The sequence below is a fragment of the Protopterus annectens genome, chromosome 13.part0 (genome assembly GCF_019279795.1).
Source record: "Protopterus annectens isolate FY-2018-M chromosome 13.part0, PAN1.0, whole genome shotgun sequence".
In the NCBI taxonomy this organism is placed as follows: domain Eukaryota; kingdom Metazoa; phylum Chordata; order Ceratodontiformes; family Protopteridae; genus Protopterus; species Protopterus annectens.
The window spans coordinates 102,912,746-102,934,163 of NC_056747.1; the positions used below are offsets into that span (position 1 = coordinate 102,912,746).

The window sequence follows — 21,418 nt, forward strand, 5'->3', positions numbered from 1 at the left end:
AGAGAGAGAGACGAGAGAGAGAGAGAGAGAGAGAGAGAGAGAGAGACAGAGAGAGAGAGAGAGAGAGAGACGAGAGAGAGAGAGACGAGAGAGAGAGAGAGAGAGAGAGAGAGAGAGAGAGAGAGAGAGAGAGACGCAGAGAGAGAGAGAGAGAGAGAGAGAGAGAGAGAGAGAGACGCAGAGAGAGAGAGAGAGAGAGAGAGAGAGAGAGAGAGAGAGAGAGAGAGAGAGAGAGAGAGAGAGAGAGAGAGAGAGAGAGAGAGAGAGAGAGAGAGAGAGAGAGAGAGAGAGAGAGAGAGAGAGAGAGAGAGAGAGAGAGAGAGAGAGAGAGAGAGAGAGAGAGAGAGAGAGAGAGAGAGAGAGAGAGAGAGAGAGAGAGAGAGAGAGAGAGAGAGGCAGAGAGAGAGAGAGAGAGAGAGAGAGAGAGAGAGAGAGAGAGACGCAGAGAGAGAGAGAGAGAGAGAGAGAGAGAGAGAGAGAGAGAGAGAGAGAGAGAGAGAGAGAGAGAGAGAGAGAGAGAGAGAGAGAGACGCAGAGAGAGAGAGAGAGAGAGAGCAGAGAGAGAGAGAGAGAGAGAGAGAGAGAGAGAGAGAGAGAGAGAGAGAGAGAGAGAGAGAGAGAGAGACAGAGAGACACACACACAGAGAGAAACCAACACAGAGAGACACGCACACACACAGAGACCGACACGCACACACAGACCGACACACGCACGCAGAGACAGACACACCAGCACACGCGCGCACACACAGACACACAGCGAGACTGACGCACACAGACACACGCGCACACACACAGAGACGGACGCACTCAGACCGACGCCCACACGCACACACAGAGATTGACAGAGACCGCCGCACAGAGCGAGACCGACGTACGCAGCGAGCCGGATTTTATTTGATTTATGCCAGGTTTGAGTATTCCCTGCTTCTCACATGACCATAAGAAAACCAGTCGCACTGCTTCTACAGCTGGACATCTTGACTTTGGACTCTGCATATCCCAAGATGTTGTGAAGCATTAGGAGGGAAACTGGAAAATTTAGTATAAAAAGTCCTTCCTCCCTGAGTGACGAGATGTCCTTCTATTCCTATGTTGCAGTATTCTTGTGGCATTTCCTGCCCTCTGCAACTCGTACATAGGTTGGTACTAGGCTATCAGCCCTAGGGCCTATACAAGCCTAGCCATAACAATTCCCTGACTATTTCTTCCCACACTATTTACTTCCCTGGACCCCTGTCTAGCCGGGTGACTGACGTGATCCCCGGGGTGAATTTCCTTTCTCCCATCCCATCTTCAAGGTTCCTTTTGAAGAGGGCCAAAGAGGCACTCTGCTTGACATGTATGGGCAAGCTATTCCAGAATTTGGGGAGACTCTGGGTCAGGAACCTATCCCTCCAGCTTGTTTTGTTTATTGTGATGACAAGGTTTAGATTCCTGGAGCGTGTAGCTCTGAGGGATTGGGATTTCTTTAAGGGTAGCATGTCCAACAGCTCTGGGTTTGACATGGCCTTGTATGTTAAGCAGAGATCGCCTCTGAGTGGACTATATGCGACAGAGTATAGCTGTAGTTTTTTAAGGCGGTCAGTGTAGGGCATCTGCTTTAGGCCTGTGATTCTTGGTGATTTATTTCTGCGGCCTTTCCAGTTGTAGATGTCTTGAGTACATACCAAACAGGGTGTTGTATTCTGTAATGGGTCTAATGAGGGATGAGTACAGTAGGACAATGACCTCCTTTTTTTCTGGATAAAAAGCCCTTAGTGATGAGGTGTGCAACATAGGATTTCCTGACTGTTGTGGCGATGTGGTCATCGAAGGTGAGACCACTGTCCACCTGTGTCCCTGAGGCTCTTATCACACTTTCGGTGTTTAGTGTACTGCCACCTATATGGTAATTCACAGGTACATGTTTTTTCCCAAAGGGGATAACTATACAATCTGAAGTAGTTAACTTCATTCTTTCTGCACATATGGGTATTCGGATCCGAGCTGGCAAAACTTTTCAGGCATCAGCTCCAAGATGTTCATCGTGTTACCCTGCTGCAGTCATCACACTTGGGTTATCCTGTCGTCAGGCGGTCCCGCAGTCTGACAGATTTCCAAACTCTTGGTCAGACGTCGGTTGTTGTCGCCTCATCGTTGACGTCAGTGCGCCCGGGGTACATATACTGCAACAGACGCCATTTTCTCCAGTTTTTCTTGTCGCGGTGCCCGAAGCAGAAGCAGTTTGCAAGTGCCAGTCTGCCGACTCCTGAGATTATCGAATTCGAATTTCAGACCGAAGTCTTCTATAAAGCTGAGTACCCCGTTGGGGAAACTTTTCTTGCCTCAGACCGATATCAGAAAAAGTTAACAATTGTATTTCTTGTGGGAAGCAAATACCACCTAAGGATTTTCATTCTTATTGCATACCTTGCCTAGGCCTTGGTCACGACATCACTCGTCGTTTTTGTGCTAGGTTTAATAAGCGTACTATTAAAAAGCGATTTCGCACGACACTTTTTTGGTAGAAAATTTAACTATAACATGCCATCGGAATACCGATTACCGGTGTGCACAAAAAACGCAGGGACAAGGACCGATAGCCAAGGCCTAAACCCAATTCTGAGGCCTCTGTTGATCCGGTGTCCGGTTCTCCGGTTATCAGTGAGGCTCGGACGCAGCCCCTAACTACCGCAGTCCTGGAACCCGAGACCGCTACGGATATTTTGATGGAATGTACTAGGCCGACGCAGCCTTACTTCAGGCCCTTCCGACGATATACCTTCTAAGGACGTCAGTGCTTCGGAAACGCCATTGGTTTTTGAGGGCGTTTTTCAGACCGACGAGACTCAGTCAAAACGTTTTCCAAGTCTAAGACTCCTTCTAAAGCTAAAAAGACTGCACTTCAGTCTCCTGTTCAAGGCCCTATGCCTAAGAAACAAATGCTCAAAATGGCTGAAGATTTGATTTCTCTTATCAGGGGTTCACAGCCTCCTCCTGACAAAAGGCCTAGACAAGAGGAAGATTCTGCTTCTTCTGAGCAACTGTGTATTTCTTCGGATTCCTCTGAAGACCAAGACTATTCCTACTCTCCTTGTGAAGATTCTGATGCTGAGGACTCTATTCCCTCAGCTTCCCCTCCTGAAGACTACTCTTTTGGGGAAACTTTACACACTATGAGGGAACATTTCCACTGGGAAGGTCAGGATTTCTCTTTTTCCAAGAAAAGGCTCAGTTTTTTTACTCCCCCAACACAGACCTCTAGCCATCCCACCTATTTTGGACATTGTGGATGATGTCTATTTAGAATCCAGTTTCAACCCAGACACTCTCCCTCTTCTCCGGCTAAGCCTGACCGATACTACAGAGTACCCGATTCCTACAAATTTCTTTACAAAAGCCCAGTAGCTGACCCAGAGACCATCTCCCAGGGTCCCAAGGGGGGGCTAAGGCTTCCATGGCTAAAAACCCAGTACCTTCCGAGAGGGACTCGAGCACTAGACAGGTGGGGGGGAAAGGTTTACACCTCAGCCGCATTAGCTATGAGAGCACTAAATTGTCAATTTCATATGCTCAAGTATCAGCAGTTTCTAATCTGTCAGTTAAAACAAAATATTACCTCCCTTCCCCAACAATCTGAATTGAAAAGTACAGGATTTATTGCACGCCACCGAGCAGGTGGGCAAACATACCTTTACAATGTGTGTTTGATTCTTTGGAGGCCTCCTGCAGAGCAGCTGTCACTGGATCAGTTATACGTAGGCATGCCTGGTTAAAGGAACAAAGTCTACCTGATCATGTCAGAGCAAAACTACTGGATGCACCCTTACAGCAGGATGTTCTTTTTGGAGTTAAAGCAGAAGTGCTAAAGAAAATGGAAGATAAGGCGAAATCAATGCAGACAGTCAAAAGATTTCCTACAGATACAACCCCCTCGCTTCAGCAGAAACTGACCAACAAAAAAATAGGTCCTTTCCAGCCACTGACAGACCTCAGAGGGGTAAATACATGCGCCCAAGGGGCAGAGGACAACCACAAGCCCAGTATAAACCTCGCCAATGGGACACTCCAACCCAGAAAGGAGAAGACTGGTCTCAACCCACCAGAAGGCATACTCAATGACTTGCACCTCGACTGGCCAAACAAAGCTCTTTTGTTAGCCTCCTTGGGTGGAAAACTAGCACTTTTTGCGGACAACTGGCACATGGTCACAAAGGACAAATGGGTCTTAGACATTTTTTTACGAGGATACAGATTCCACTTTCACACATTGCCAATGAAAAGAAGAATGCCAAACCTGCCACTAAATCAAAGGGCAGAGGCTCAAAAACAAATTACAGCTCTCATGGCCATGAGAGCCATTCACAGGGTACCGATTCAAGAGCAAGGCCAAGGATTTTACTCAAGGCTCTTTCTAGTACTCAGAAAGGACAATGCTTGGAGACCAATTCTGGATCTTTCAATTCTAAACACTTACCTACAAGTCCCAAAATTCAAGATGCTAACACTACAGCAGCTACTTCCCATGTTGGGCAAGGAAGCATGGCTGGTAATGTTGGACCTCAAGGAGGCATACCTGCATGTCCCTATCAGACATAGTTGCAGAAGATACCTCAGTTTCATTGCAGGTTCAACCCATTAACAATTCTCTGCACTGCCCTTTGGCTTATCTACTGCGCCCAGAGTTTTCACAAAATGCCTGGCACCAGTAATTGCATACTGCAGACAAAGAGGAATTCAGATATATCCATACCTGGACGACTGCATCATCCAAGCAGAAAGAAAAGACATTCTCTTAAATCATCTGGCTTTTGTGAAGTATCTTCTAAATTGTCTGGGGTACACAGTAAACGAAAAGTCAAAACTAGTACCCTCACAAAAAATGACATTCCTGTGTGCCAGGTTGGACACAACGGCCCAGAAGGCTTATCTTACACCAGACAAGCAACTACAACTGACTCTATTTCAAGACAATGGCAACAGAGACCCAATTAACTGCAAGAAAAATTCTGCAGGCTTTGGGCTTCATGGCATCTTGCATTCTGATACCATTTGCAAAACTGCATATGAGGAAATTACAGTGGTACCTAAAAAGTGTATGGTCTCAACACAGCCACAGCTTGGACACAGTGATATCTCTCATTCCCTGCCTTCAACAGGAATTTCTATGGTGGGCACAGGCATGTCACCTCAACAAGGGTCAGCCTTTCACCTTGCCCCCAACCAGGCAAACTATCAACAGACGCTTCAGACTATGCCTGGGGGGCACACATGGCAGGGCAATGCATTCAAGGCCTATGGACTGCAGAACAAAGAAAACTGCACATAAATCAAAAAGAGATGTTAGCTGTACAGAAAGCTCTGACAGCCTTCAAGGATCTTCTACATCCAGGACAACTTGAATAAAGACGGACAGCACCACAGTAATGTGGTACATAAACATTCCTATCCTCTTTGCAGGCAAGCAATAATCTTATGGTACACAGCTCTGGCCTACCAAGTCCAGTTACAAGCTCAATTCCTGCCAGGACAGAAAAACACATTGGCAGGTGACCTAAGTAGAAACATCAAAGATCTCCACGAGTGGAAGCTAGACCCACAAATATTTACAATAACTCAAAAATGGGGCCTACCAAATATAGACCTGTTTGCCAGTCCTCAAAACTACCAACTGACAAAATTTTGTACAAGGACATTCCACCATCAAGCTTGGAAAGTGGACGCTCTCTCCTTCAGTTGGAAAAACCTGACAGCATATGCCTTTCCCTCCATTACCTCTTCTCACAAAGGTTCTTTTGAAGGTCAAAAAGGAGAAACCTCGACTGATTCTCATAGCCCCAGACTGGCCACGCCAGCACTGGTACCCGCTATTGAAGAATATGGCTCTCAGCCCACCATGGATATTGCCTCAAATACCTCATTTGCTCATGCAGCAAAACAAACAGATTCTACACAGCCAGCTAAAACCCTTAAACCTGGCTGCATGGCGAATCTTTTAAACATCCAACCAGCCCCTCTTTCACAAGCAGGTTCTGGATGTTATTCTGGAAGCCAGGAGGCCAAACACCAGGAAGGCTTACTCGGACAAATGGAAAAGGTTTTCTGCCTGGAACCTAGCTAAAGGCCAAGACACAATTCAGCCTCATATGCCTCACATTCTGCAGTATTTAGCAGAGATGTTGCACAAAGGACTTTCCTTCTCCTCAATTAAAATCCATGCTTCAGCTATTTCAGCTCACTACGACAAATCCACCTTTATTTTCACATCCTCTTCTAAAGCAGTTCCTCAGAGGGGCAAAAAAACATTAGACCACCTAGAAGAGCTCCTACACCAACATGGGACCTCAACTTTGTCCTGGAAAAACTAACTTTACCTCCCTTTGAACCAGCTTTCTTTGCAGACCTTCAGTTTTTATCTTGGAAGACTGCCCTGCTCCTGGTAATAACTTCTGCTAGGAGAGTCTCAGAATTACAGGCACTAATGGCAGTGGAACCTTTCCTCATATTTCATCAAGACAGAGATGTCCTTCAAGGATGCATCTGCAGTCATCACATATGGGTTGTCCTGCCTCAGGCAGCCCTTCGGTCATCCGGATTCCAAAGTCTGGGTCCGGCGTCGGCTGATGTCGCCCCTTCCCCGACGTCAGAGCGTCTGGGGTATAAAAGCGTCAGCCGACGGCATCTTCCCCAGTCTTTCTTGCCGCGTGGTGCCCGAAGCAGTTCGCAAGTACCGGTCGGCCAGCTCCTGTAATTCAGCTATCCGAAGACTTCAAGAGCTAAGTACCCTGTTGGGGACTCTTTCTTGCCTCAGCCGATGTCAGATAAAGTTAATTGTTTAACTTGTGGGAAACAAATATCTCATAAGGATTTCCACTCTTACTGTCTTCCCTGCTTAGGCCCAGACCACGACATCTCGGCCTGTTCAGCCTGCGCTTCCTTCAACCGACGCACTCTTAGACGTCGGTAGGAGTTCGCAGAGGAGTTTTTTGGGGCTAGTTTTTCATATAAAATGCCGTCGGAAACCCCAACGTCACATTTAACTAAAACGGAAAGACAAGGACCGACACGCCGGCCCCGGTTTTGACTGAAACCGCGGCTAGGCCTACCACGAGTGTATCTGTCTCGGCTGATACAGAGTCCTTGGAACTTCCGAACCCTGAAACAGTACAACCGACAACCTCGGCCCCGGAGGCTCCTACCGAGTCGGTTACAGAATTGCCTTCAGAAACTGGGCTACACCAGCACGTGGTGCAGCCAGGCCTCCTGCATCCATGTCCATTAAGGCCTTCACCAGGGATAAAGCTGCTAAACACACTAAAGCCATGCCTCCCAGGGTTATTCCTCAGGGATCCTCTTCTAGTTCACAGATTCTAACCTTAGCAGAGGACCTTATCTCTAATCAGGGGCTCTCAGCCCCATCCGGACAGAGTCTCCCAACCTCCTCTAGACAAAAGGCCCAGGGTAGATCCCCCTGATCCCCTTTCCTCAGAGGAGGCCTCTGATGGCTCGGATCACTCGGACTACCAGGAGGAGGCTTATTCGGCCTACGAGGATTCGGATGCAGAGGAATCTATCCCCTCAGCCTCCCCTCCTGAAGAGCTCTCCTTTGGGGAGAGCCTTCACTCTGAGAGAGCATTTCAAATGGCAGGGCCAGTAATATTCTGATTCCAGGAAAAGACTAAGAACGTTTCTTCATTTACCTCAGCACATACCTTTGGCTATTCCTCCTGTTTTAAATGTCATTGATGATGTGTATTCTGACTCTAGTATGATCCCTGACACTCTGCCTCCGGCCCCCGTTAAGCCCGATAGGTATTACAGGGTCCCAGACGCACATAATTTTCTTTACAAGGCCCACTCTGCTGATCCTGAAACTATTTCACAGGGCCCTAAATACTCCCCTTTTGAAGATTCTGATGCAGAGGAGTCCATTCCCTCATCCCCCCCCAAACCCCCCCCCCCCCCCCGAGGATTACTCTTTTTTGGGGAAACCTTGCATACCTTGAGGGAACATTTCCACTGGGAAGGCCAAGAGTACTCAGACTCCAAGAAAAGGCTCAGGGATTTCCTCTTGCTCCCTCAGCACAGGCCTCTGGCTATACCTCCTGTCTTAGACATACTAGATGACGTGTATTCAGAGGCCAGCCTTAACTCAGATTCTTTACCTCCAGCTCCAGTCAAGCCTGACAGGTATTACCGGGTTCCTGATTTACACCAATTCCTATACAAAAGCCATGCGGCTGACCCAGAAACCATCTCACAGGGCCCCAAGGGAATTAAGGCCTCCACTGCTAAAAACCCATTACCTTCAGAGAGAGATTCCAGATCCTTAGAAAGGTGTGGAAAAAGGTATACACCTCGGCCACCTTAACCATGAGGGCATTAAACTGCCAGTTCCATATGCTAAAGTACCAACAGTTTCAGTTATCACAGTTGAGAAGTAAAATGTCACAACCTGAACAACCAGACTTGAAGGAGTTGCAGGATTTGATGCATAGTGCAGAACAAGTGGGTAAACATACCTTGCAATGTGGTTTTGATGCTTTAGAGGCCTCATGTAGTGCTGCTGTTACAGGATCAGTCATACGTAGACATGCCTGGCTCAAGGAGTAAACCTTACCAGATTATGTCAAAGCTAAATAACTAGATGCCCCTCTACAAAAGGATGTATTATTTGGTGTTAAAGCTGAGGAGGTATTAAAGAAAATGGAGGAAAAGGCTAAATCAATGCAAACCGTGAAAGATTTTCTACAGGTACAGCCTCCACATTTCAGTAGAAATTGGCCTTCCAAAAATTGGTCCTTTCCAGCCACGGACAGACCCCAAAGAGGTAGATACAGACGCCCGAGGGGCGGAGGGCAATCTCAAGGATCGTTTAGAGGCAGACAATGGCAAGCTCCTACACAGAGGTGGTGAGGATAGTTCGCAGCCATTCAGAAAGCAAGCCCAATGACTTCCCCTTTGCATGCCAAGCAAGGCTCAAATGTCAGCACCCTTAGGCGGAAAACTGGCATTATTTTCCAAAAATTGGCATATTGTCACAAGACAAATGGATCCTGGACATTATAAACAGAGGCTACAGATTCCATTTTCACACCCTTCCAAAAATGAGAGGCATGCCAAACCTGCCACACAATCAAAGGGCAGAGGCACAAAGACAAATTTCAGATCTCATGGACATGAAAGCTATTCAAGAGGTACCTACTCACGAACAAGGTCAAGGTTTTTATTTCAGACTATTCCTGGTACCAAGGAAGGGAAAAGATTGGAGACCTATTTTGGACCTATCCATCCTAAACACATTTTTACTCGTACCAAAATTCAAGATGCTCACATTACAGCAGCTTCTTCCCATGCTGGGCAAGGAGTCTTGGCTGGTAACATTGGACCTCGAGGCATACCTGCATGTCCCCCCAATCAGACAAAATTGCAGAAGATACCTCAGTTTTCTTGCAGGTTCAACCCATTATCAATTCTCTGCATTGCCCTTTGGCTTATCTACTGCACCCAGAGTATTCACGAAATGCCTGGCATCAGTAATTGCCTACTGCAGACTTCAAGGGATACAAATATACCCATATTTGGACGACTACCTGATCCAAGCGGACAGCAAGCGCATACTTCTGAAACATCTGGCTTTTGTAATAATGTTGTTGAATTCTCTGGGATACACAGTCAGCAAAAAGAAATCAAGGCTAATACCCTCTCAGAAAATAATTTTTCTGGGTGCCAACTTGGACACAAACACCCAGATGGCCTACCTCACGCCAGAGAAGCAGGGGCAACTAACTCAATACTTCAGAACACTAGCAAATTTCACCAGGCTGACTGCAAAGAAAATCCTGCAGGCTCTGGGATTCATGGCATCTTGCATCTTACTAATCCCATGTGCAAAGCTGCATATGAGGAAACTTCAGTGGTACCTGAAAAACCTATGGGCTCAACACAGCCACAGTTTGGAAACAATAATACCACTAATTCCATGTCTTCAAAACGAATATCTGTGATAGGCTCAAGCATGCCAAACAAACACAGGTCTCCCATTCTTCAATCCTCAAGCAAATAGTCATCACAACAGATGCCTCGGACTACGCCTAGGGGGCACACATGACAGATCGGTGCATTCAGGGCAAATGGTCCCAAAAAGAAAAGCACCTTCACATCAATCAAAAGGAAATGCTAGCAGTAATAAATGCTATTATAGCTTTCAAAGACCTTCTGCATCCAGGTCAACTATTGATAAGGACAGACAACACCACAGTAATGTGGTACATAAACAAACAGGGAGGAACCCATTCATACCCCCTATGCAGGCTGGCCATGTAACTTCGGAACATGGCTCTGGAATTACAAATCGAACTTCAAGCATAGTACTTGCCAGGCAAGGAAGACACGCTGGCAGACAACCTAAGCAGAAATATGACAGATCCACACGAATGGAAGTTGCATCCTCAAGTTTTTACAGAGATAATTCAAGCATGGGGAAGGCCAGACATAGATCTCTTTGCCTCCCACAAAAATCACCAATTGACAAAAGTCTGCTCAAGGACTTTTCATCCACAGGCCTGTAGAGTGGACGCTCTCTTTCAGTTGGACAACAATGACAGTTTATGCCTTTCCACCTCTTCCTCTGCTGCCCAAAGTTCTATTAAAAACCAGAGCAGACAGACCAAAGATGATTCTCATTGTTCCAGACTGGCCAAGACAGCACTGGTACCCACTCCTGAGGAGCCTGATGCATTTCCCTTCATGGACCCTACGTCTAATGCCTCTTCTTCTGACTCCGCACAGCTTCAAAACTCTTCAGTCAGCTGAAAACACTCAATCTGGCCGCATGGAAGATTCCTTAACATCACAACAGACCCTACTCTCCAAGGAGGTGCAGTATGTCATTTTGGAGGCCAGAAGGCCGTCTACTAGAAAAGCTTACTCCGCAAAATGGGTTTTGTGCCTGGAATGAGAAAAAGTGCCAAAATCCTGGAAAACTGATTTTACTTCAAATATTACAGTACCTAGCTGAGCTGCTAAGCAGTGGACTTTCATTCTCCTCCATCAAAATCCATGCCTCAGCTATTTCTGCAGAATACAACACTGATCCACCTTTATTCTCTCACCCCCTCTTAAGACAGTTCCTCAGAGGGGCTAAGAATATAAACCCCCCAAGGAAACAACCAATACCTGCTTGGGATCGCAATTTCATTCTAGAAAAGCTGACCTTGCCTCCTTTTGAGCCAGCTGCCTCAACAGATTTGCAATATTTGTCCTGGAAAACAGCTTTCCTTCTGGTTATCACCTCAGCTCGTAGGGTATCGGAACTACAAGCCCTCATGGCTGTGCAGCCTTTTATCTTCCCATCAGGACAGAGTTTCCTTACGAACCAACCCGTCCTTTATGCCAAAGGTGGTATCCAGGGTAGCTCTGAATCAGGCTATACACATACCTACCTTTTACCCTAATCCTCAAAACAAAGGGGAGAGACTACTACATTCCTTGCACATCCACAGACAACTGCGTTATTTGGACAGAACAAAGCCTTTCAGAAAATCAGAACAGCTCTTTGTGTCCTATGCTATAGGAGCTCAAGGGAAGCCAATTTCCAAACAGACAATCTCAAAATGGATAGCCCACTGCGTACGCTTTTGTTACTCTCTTCATGGTAAAACTGTACCTGCTAATCAGATCTCACTCCACAAGGGCCACAGCTACCTCTGCAGCTTTCCTCAGAGGAGTTCCTACCAAAGATATTTTGGAAGCAGCCACTGAGTTCTGTGCATACCTTCTCCAAGCACTACCACCTACCATTATACTCCAAAACTAGAGCAGGCTTTGCCACTGCAGTCTTGCAGGGCATTCTGGCTCCTCCTAGTTCCACCTAGTGCCTACCACCCCTTTCTTAGCTTTGGGATTCTGCCTACCTCCCCTTTCTTAGCTTTGGGATTCTACCCATCTGTTATGACTGCAGCTGTATGCACGATGAACATAGTACAGTTTTGTACCTACCATAAATGTAGATGTTCGGGTGCTAATACAGCTGCAGTCCAGGTTTCCCTCCCTCCTTCCCCTCTTGGGACAGGCCTATTGGCTAACACCTCCTCATACAACCTGATTGGGGTATTCTTTTATGGTGTATTTGCTTGCAACTACTGTATTTTGATTATATTGCATTGCTTTATTACACAAATTTATGTATTGCCTTCCTTCTGGGGGCACCTGACATCTGGGGCAAGAAAAACTGATGAAAATGGCATTGGCTGGTTCTTTTATACCCCTGGCGCACTGATGTCAGGGGAGAAGTGACGACAACCGACGCCAGACCTAGACTTTGGAATTCGGCCGACTGAGGACCCGCCTGACTGCAGGAGAACTCATCTGTTATGACTGCAGCTGTATTAGCACTCCCAACATCTACATTTATGGTAGGTACAAAACTGTACTTTCTGGACCCAGTACCAGGCCTTCTGACTCATTCGTCGGGAGTTCTTCATCCCTCTCTTGTCTCCCTCAATCTGACAGTTTGGCTGCTCCATTTCCCAACCTACCCAAGTCACATGATTTGTCTCCAGCAGTTCAACATATTTTAGCTTCCTCTGTCTCCACCAGGAAACTTTATAACAGCAAATGGAAGCGATCTGTTCATGAGGCTTCTCAGCATGGTATTGATCCCCATGTCGCCCCTTTGTTGTTTGTCTTTCAGCTTTTCCCGGTTTGGGGTCGCCACAGCTGAACTCCGGTCTGCTAATGACTGGCAATTGATTTCACAAATGCTGAGGTGCCAGCTTGATGTTCACGCCCATTTACGCATGTCTTTCGAACACCCACCCAACCGCGGGGAGGACATGCAGACTCCACACAGAAGGCACTCCCTGCATTCCAGCCGAGAATCTAACGGGAGAACCTCTTGCTGTGAGGCAACATCACTACCGCTGCACCACCGCAAATGTCATTCTTATGTCGCCCCTATTCATAGTATTCTGGAATTCTTGACTTCGCTCTTTCACGATGGTGCGGCAGCTTCTACGATAAGGGTTCAATTGGCTGCCATATCTAACTTCCATGTGGGATGCAGTGGTTCTAAAATTGTCCCACAGATTATGTAAAGCCCTTTTGGAAGGAACTTGTCACCTTAGGCCACCTAATCAGTCTGTTGACCTTTCTACTTTTTTTCAGACATCATGCTAATAGAATGGAGTACATGTTACATAAGCTTGATGTTCACAGACAATGAGGTTTTATTTGGACAGAACAAAAGAATTTAGGAAATCTGATCAGCTATTTGTTTCCTATGCAGACAATAAGAAAGCTTTGTCTGTATCCAAAGGCACATAGTCCAAATGGATTTCTGATTTGTATAAAATTTGTTTATTCTTCAGCTAAACAACCTTTAGAACGTGAGGTGAAAGCTCATTCTACCAGGACTGTTTCTACGTCTTTAGCCCATGCAGCCCGTCTACCTTTAGACACCATTTGTGCAGCTGCTACTTGGTCCAGACTTCATACGTTTATCACTCATTACAAAGTGGACAGGGCTTCCTTTGGTTCCACCGTTCTCAGGATTGTACTCCCGTGAGCCGCCCAGGATTGGGGTTCTTGGGACGCTACCCACGTGTAAAGAACAAACTGCGCGATTGAACAACTTCACATAAAGAAGTTATGTTTTTAACATAACGTTCCATGCGAGTTATTCATCTCACCATTGTTCTTACACTCCCTCCCACCTTCCCCCTCCAGTTTAAGGAAGAACTGCTATGACTGGTGGTCTGGTTGGTCTTGCTAGTGTCCTTATTTCCAGCCAGATTTAGCTATTGTAAATAGTTATGTACTATGTACATTTTTGTAATTTGGATGCTTAGTGTGTTTTTTTTTCTTGCTGGTTCAGCAAACTAGATCTGGGGTTGGTAGGAGAGCACCCTGGGATAGGAACTGTGCCTCTAGTTACTCAAAGATCTTGAGCTTGGAAAGTGGCTGACTCTAAGCTGATGGATCGGCTCTGAACCCCACGTGTAAAGAACAAAGGCGAAATGAACTACTCACATGGAACGTTATGGTAAGAACATAACTTTTTCCTTTAAACATGTCTGTGGTTTCTAGTCTTGCAAGAAATGAGGTTTTTTAGTCTTGAGCCTGTCTCTTCCCCCCCCAAAAAAAAAATTACTGTTCAGATTAAATGTAATGTGTGATGTGTAGTAAAAAGGAAATAGGCTTGTGAAACTACACTACAGATGTTTGTAATGCTTTAGTAATTTTTTTCTCTCTCTCTCTCTCTCTCTCCCTCCCTCCCTTGTTTAGGTGGCGGAATGAACATGAGTGGCAACATGGGACCTGACCGCATGGGTTCTGGCATGGATAGAGTAGGACCGGGCATGGGTTCAGGAATGGACAGAGTAGGCCCTACAATGGGTCCAGGAATGGACAGGGTAGGCCCTAATAACATGGATAGGGTAGGAAATAACATGGGTCCAGGCATGGGTATGGGATCTGGGATGGATAGAATGGGATCTGGTGTCGGACCAGGAATGAATATGAGTTCAGGTGTTGACAGAATGGGATCTGGAATGGGTGATAGAATGGGCCCTGGCATGGGTCCTGGAATGGGTCCAGGTTCAGGAATGGGCAATAACATGGGATCAGGTATGGATCAGATGGGCTCCAATGTAGATAGAAGCATGGGTATGGGTTCCAATATGGACAGAATGGGGCCTGGCATGGGATCTGCTGGAATGGGCCCTGGTAATATGGATAGAATGGGCTCTGGAATGCCTCCCAGCAATGTAGATAGAATGGGTTCTAACACAGGATCAGGCATGGGCTCTGGCATGGGTTCTGGCATGGGACCTGGTATGGGTCCTGGCATGGGCTCGGGACCTGGTATGGGTCCTGGCATGGGCTCGGGCTCTGGCATGGGCTCCGGCATGGGCTCTGGCATGGGACCCGGAATGGGCTCAGGCATGGGCTCAGGCATGGGACCCGGCATGGGCTCTGGTATGGGCTCTGGCATGGGACCCGGCATGGGTTCAGGCATGGGACCCGGCATGGGTTCAGGCATGGGACCCGGCATGGGCTCTGGAATGGGTCCAGGCATGGGCTCTGGAATGGGTCCAGGCATGGGGCCCGGTATGGGACCCGGCATGGGTCCAGGCATGGGACCCGGCATGGGTCCAGGCATGGGACCCGGCATGGGTCCAGGCATGGGACCCGGCATGGGTCCAGGCATGGGACCCGGCATGGGTCCAGGAATGGGACCCGGCATGGGACCCGGCATGGGTCCAGGCATGGGACCCGGCATGGGTCCCGGCATGGGTCCAGGCATGGGACCAGGGATGGGACCAGGGATGGGTCCAGGGATGGGTCCAGGGATGGGTCCAGGGATGGGTCCAGGGATGGGACCAGGGATGGGAGGTGGTTTTGATAGACCTGGTGACTCTTCATTTGGAAGCGGCTTTGGAGGCTCTTCTGCCGGAGGACCAAAAAAAGGATGCCAAATCTTTGTCAGAAATGTAAGTCTGTATTTTGCTGTACTTGCTCCAGAAATTGTATTAATTGCTAATGGTTTTATAATTTTGTCCAGTTTATTTGTTAGATCTGTGATACTTGACTGGAGCAATGCATTTGTCAAAATAGGTCATCCTAGAGAAAGCATTAGGGAATGCAAACAGGCAGTAAAACTAGCTGTATTGCACTTGGTGTACAGTATAGTAGTGTGAACGGTATGCAAGGACTGGTTATGCTGTAACATCAGAGTTACTGAGTAGAAGTAATTTACTTTAGGGAATAACTGTACCATCAGTTGTGCTCAACTAAAAGTGGCTGGGTATGTAACCTCCCAAAGTTTGGGGACTACCAAGAGAAGGTCGCATTTACTGCAGTGCCATCAACGTTTTGGATTGTATTGTTGTGAACTTGCTGATTTTTGCATATAGACCCTTTGCGGTCCAAGAAGAAATGTATTTCATTGTGTGATGTGCTTCTTGTTTGCTTGAACTTTTTTTTTTTTTTTTTTTTAATGTAGCTTTCATTCGACTTTACCTGGAAAATGTTGAAAGAGAAATTTAGTGAATGTGGTAAGTTATATTTGTTATACTTGGTTCTGATCGATCACTGTGCTAGATTTGCTCCCCTTGGTCTACTTGTGTAATTCTAAATGAAAAGCAGCAGCACAGCTATATATCCTTTCAATTCAGGGATCATGTTAATGTCTAATCCTGTGACTTCTGCAGCAGTGGGGTCTCTGCTGTATGAGGCCCATGCTGCTGCTCCTTTTAGGGTGATGTAGTAGAGGCACGATAATTAGAAAGTTGTTGATAAACCATAATGATTTGTAGATCAGCTTGGGAGAAAGAGTGGTAGTTATAAACCAGTTTCAGTTCCCCTAAGAACTTTGCCAAATCGCATACAACAGAGGTGCTGTTTTAAGGGGATTCTGACAGAATTAACCTCTTGAAAGGCAAACTTGTAGAATATTATGGACTGCCCTTGCAGGATTTTTACTGTTTCATAAATTTATTTAAATGTCAAGATATTTGAAGTGTTCACAGCAGGTGAGCAACTTTCTAATCAGTTGGAAACCGCATGTAGATTTAAATTAGGAAGCAAGTTAAAGTATTTTTGCTAGTCTTTCAGCTTCAAGTAGACAGCTTGAGAAAGCACCATGTTACTGTTTGTCCCACCATGTGCTAATAAAACATTGGCATGGATCTCATATAACTTTAATTTTCACTTTTCACTTCAAGTGCGCTAGCCGTTTAAAAGCATTTATAGCATTTACTGTCTGTTTTTCCTCTGTTTTCTGCAAAAAAAAAAAATGTTTTCCCGCCTTACTGAACTAGAATAGTCCAGTCTTCAGAGTTTGCTGATCTCTGGGCTGTGGCTTGGTTCCTGTGCTATTCTATATCCTTATTTGGATAAAGGGAAGCTTCTTTGTTCACCAGTGGGAGTGGGGAGCACTGAGCAGCCTATTTGTCCCTAGAGCAGTGGTTCCAGCCAGAAAATTGTAGTCTATTGGCCATTTTGGGTCAATTCCTAGCTCTTTTCAACCCCCTGCTATAAAGCCCGCTTTAGCACGCTTTTGTGTGCTTTAGCTTGGCGTTGCCCATAGAGCACCATTGGGCAGCGCCAGTTAAACTATTTCTGGGTCCGTAAAGTCTGCTCTTCAATTTTTCCCTTAGAACTTCTCTACTTGCAATCTAAACAGTCTATTCTCTGTCTCAAAAGCTCAGCACTTGCTCCTAAAGCATTTTTATATAGGTAAAGTACTTGTATAATAAAAGTACTACATTAGCCTAGAATCCCCTTGAGTACCCATTTCCCTATAGGTCCCTTCTGACTCAGTTACACAGCAAACTTTTTCACTTTTTCTAGCATGTCGAAGGGTCAGTTGCTAGCGTCCTCTCCTGTTCAGCTGGTGAATCTGGGCATCTTGAGGCAATGTTATAATTGCCTCATGTACACAGACAACCCACTCCTTCTCCCACAAAACACAAATACATGAGAGATGCAACTATATAGCCAAACTGGAGGCTGAGCTCTCTCAACTCAGGATTGGCAAGACCAGACAGGAGGAGAAGGAAACCACGCACACCACAAACCCAGTTTCACATAGAACTATCACAACTGCAAAACAAACACATAAACACACAGACCTACTCGGAGGCACTGATCAAAAATCTACCAAAACTACAGAGGCCTCCAAAGCAGACACCCAAGCAACTGCCACCTCAAGACAATAAGACATGCAACACATAGTTCTCAAAGTCAGTGTGCTAAACAGTCACAGCCCTTAAGGCCAAACACAATGCCAGACACACTTGTTATAGGTGACTCCATAGTCGGACACACTGACGTCCCACTCACCAGACTGAACAAGGAAAAGATCACAGTAAGCTGCCTGTCAGGCGCTAGAATCCGCCACATAACACAAGCACTCAGGTCACTCCACAGCAAGTACAAGTATGACTCAGTCATTGTCCATGCCAGTGTGAATGACCTGAGACGTACCTCCCTGGACTACATGAAAAGAGACAGAGGAGCTCTCAGATTATGTAGCCCAGGCCAGTATGATCCTGACCCTGAGCAGTATCCTACCCTCACCAAGAATGATGCCACAATACAGAGACAAAATGATCAGCTTTAATAATTGGCTTAATTACTGGTGTCATTCTGAGGGGATCCAATGTCTGTCTGCCTGGGATGACATGCTTGACAAGCCACGCTGCTTCGCAAGGGACGGCTTGCACCTCTCACCCCTGGGCTTTCGGATATTGGCAAAGGCTCTTGCCACCCCCATAGTGCCTTTTTTAGGCAAGGCTCAAATGATAAACCTACCGCCTAGAAAACAAAAATGGAGAAAAACTAAGGGTAATACTGCTCAATGCCAGAAGTCTAAACCTCAAGATGCACGCCCTCAAAGCCCTCCTCAGTATGGAGAACATCGATGTCTGTGCTGTGACTGAAACCTGGTTCAAGGCTCCTGAGAGCACCCCAGCACTATCAGGTTATACCTCATATCATGCGTTCCAGCCCCAAACTCCGGACCGAACCACAAAAGGAGGGGGAGTATCCATATTCATAAAGGATACCCACACCTCCAGGTTAGTGGCAACGCACGAAGCATCGGAGACCATCCAGGTGCAATTAACCATAGGTAAAACTGCCCTACAGTTTGTAACATGCTACAGACCACCTTCTTAAACTCAAGAAACCCACACAGCCTTCCTGAAGACACTGGAGAGTATGAATGCCTCTCCAAACACCATCATATTGGGTGACTTCAACTACCCAAACATAGACTGGGAACATTACTCAAGCCCCAACACCCTAGCCCAGAGGTTCCTGGAGGTCATAAACTCAAATGCTATGGAACAACTAGTCACCATTCCCACAAGAGGAGAAAATATACTAGACCTGATCATCACAAACATGGGGACAAAATGCTCCACACCGGAAGTATATCCCTCATTGGTGAGATCAGACCATAAATTAATCTCACTGGAGATCCACATCCCACCCCCACCCCCAGCAAAAAAGACCACAGTGAAGAACTTCTCAAAAGCAAACTTCACACTTCTTAAGACTGGAGTGGTATCCTTCAAGGCCCCCGAGCCAGTGGAAGCCACAAACCACGCTGCCGAAACCCTTACAGATGCCTTCTACGAGCACCGCCAGGAATGTATGGATCAAGCAATCCCTAATAAAATCCAGACCCTTTCCACCAAAGGCAGGCGCCCGGTCTGGTGGACCCCAGCCATAAACGAACTCTACAACAAGAAGAGAAAGCTACTACATGACAGAGCAAAATCCCTAAAAGGAAAGGCATCTCTGATCAATACTAGCAAAAAACTACGATCACTCAAAATCATCCAAGGCCAACTTTGAGAGAAAAATCGCTAATGACACAAAAGACAATCATAAGGCCTTCTTTAGCTATGTTAGAAACCTGGGTGGAAACTCCCGGATATGCTCAGAATTAGTCCAAAATGATAAAAAAATCACTGAACCCACAGACATTGCCAACATACTGGCAGACAGGTTCAGTGCAAATTTCTCCCCTCCCTCCCCCCCCAAAAGGAGAAATATCTATCCCACCAGAGTCTAGCCTCCCAAACATCTCAGATGCCCAGGTGAGAGCTGCTCTCTCTAAAGCAAAAAACACAGCATCAATGGGACCGGATGGTGTCACCGGCTGTGTGCTACACAAACTCGATGAGGAACTAAACCTACACATAAGCCTGCTGTTTAATCTTAGCCTTACTACAGGATACGTACCCAAAGAATGGCGTACGGCAACTGTGGTCCCACTCCACAAAGGCGGTGCTTCTACGGACCCTGGAAATTACCGTCCCATAAGCTTGACAAGCCTTGTCTGCAAAGCTATGGAGAGGATCATAATGGAACTCATAAATAAAGACATTGGGGACCTACAGACACTGGATCCTATCCAATTTGGCTTTGTCAAGGGCAGATCCTGCCTCTTGAACTTGGTCGACTTTTTCGAAACAGTCACTAAGGCCATTGATGAGGGTAAGGCAGTTCACACAGCCTACCTTGACCTAGCAAAAGCGTTCGACACAATACCCCACTCGGGCATCATAGAAAAGCTCACCAGCTTAGATGTAAACCCATATGTCACAAGATGGGTTGCAAACTGGCTCAAGGACAGAACACACAGGGTTAGAGTTGCTGGTGCCATGTCAGACTCTAAGCCAGTCACAAGCGGTGTCCCACAGGGCTCAGTCCTGGGCCCCCTCTTGTTCGGCATTTATTTTTCTGAAGTGCAGGCAAACATAGGGGGATTGTGGCTGACAAAATTTGCAGATGACTGCAAACTGGGCACCATAATTGACACTCCATCAGACACAGACATCCTCCAGAGAGGTCTCATAGAAATGGATAACTGGTGCCAGAGCCATGGCCTTAAGCTAAATGCCAAAAAATGTATAGTCATACCCTTTGGGAAAAACAAGGTAACCCCTAATTACCACATAGGTGGTAATCCATTAAACACGGAAGAAGTTATCAGGGACCTGGGGACCCAAGTTGACAGTAACCTCTCTTTTGACACTCACATTGCCAAAGTGGTTAGGAAGACCATCTACATTGCCCACCTGATCATGAAGGGATTCACATCCAGATCAGGAGAGGTCATTGTACCCCTGTACTCTTCACTTATCAGACCAATGATTGAGTACAGCGCCCATTCGAATGTACCTTACCCGACACCTGCAGCAGTTGGAAAGACCCCAAAAGTTCCTCACCAAAAGGATAAAGGGGCTCAAACATATGTCATACGATGCCCGACTGAAGAAACTCCAGCTCTATTCAGTCGCATACAGTCTGCTCAGAGGTGATCTGTGCCTGACATACAAGGCCATGTCCAACCCGGAATTAATGGACATGCTTCACCTCAAAAAATCCAAATCCACCAGAGCCACGAGAGCAAGAGACTTAAACCTCAATACGGATATAAATAGGACGTGCTGGAGGGACAAATTCATCACCCAGAGACTCCCTACACTATGGAACAGAATCCCAGTCCATGTGAGGCAGAGCCCCTCACTGACTCTGTTCAAGAGAAATCTTGACGAGTGGATGGGAGATCGTAGGTTTACCCTAGGAATCATCTCTGTGTCACTGCTGGACAGAGGCACAGCAAACTAATGGGTATAGTATTCTCATCCTAAGGGGTGGTGAAAGCCACACACACACTGGCTAGGCTTATAAATGCCCTAGGGCAGATAGCCTAGTATGAACCTATGAACCCTGCACATGCTTCAGCAAGATTAAGGCTGTTGCATACAACTTGAACAATGCCCAGCAAAGGGTATCTTGATTCTGGTTTTGTATTCATACCTTGTGTAAAGCTTTATAGATTTTTTCCCTTTGTGTTAGTTTTCACTGGCAGATGTAAACTATTTTGATTTCACTACTGTTTAACTGAACTTAA

At 46.4% G+C, this 21,418-nt stretch overlaps 1 protein-coding gene across 3 annotated transcripts in view; it reads left to right on the top strand.

The window, feature by feature from the left end:
* HNRNPM (heterogeneous nuclear ribonucleoprotein M) overlaps positions 1–21,418 on the top strand; it is a 278,079-nt gene that overhangs the window by 220,791 nt on the left and 35,870 nt on the right. For all 3 annotated transcript variants that reach the window (XM_044090678.1, XM_044090679.1, XM_044090680.1), the window contains 2 exons: positions 14,269–15,476; positions 15,989–16,040. In XM_044090678.1, coding sequence (XP_043946613.1) covers positions 14,269–15,476; positions 15,989–16,040 — 1,260 coding nt within the window. The remainder of the gene's footprint in view (positions 1–14,268; positions 15,477–15,988; positions 16,041–21,418) is intronic.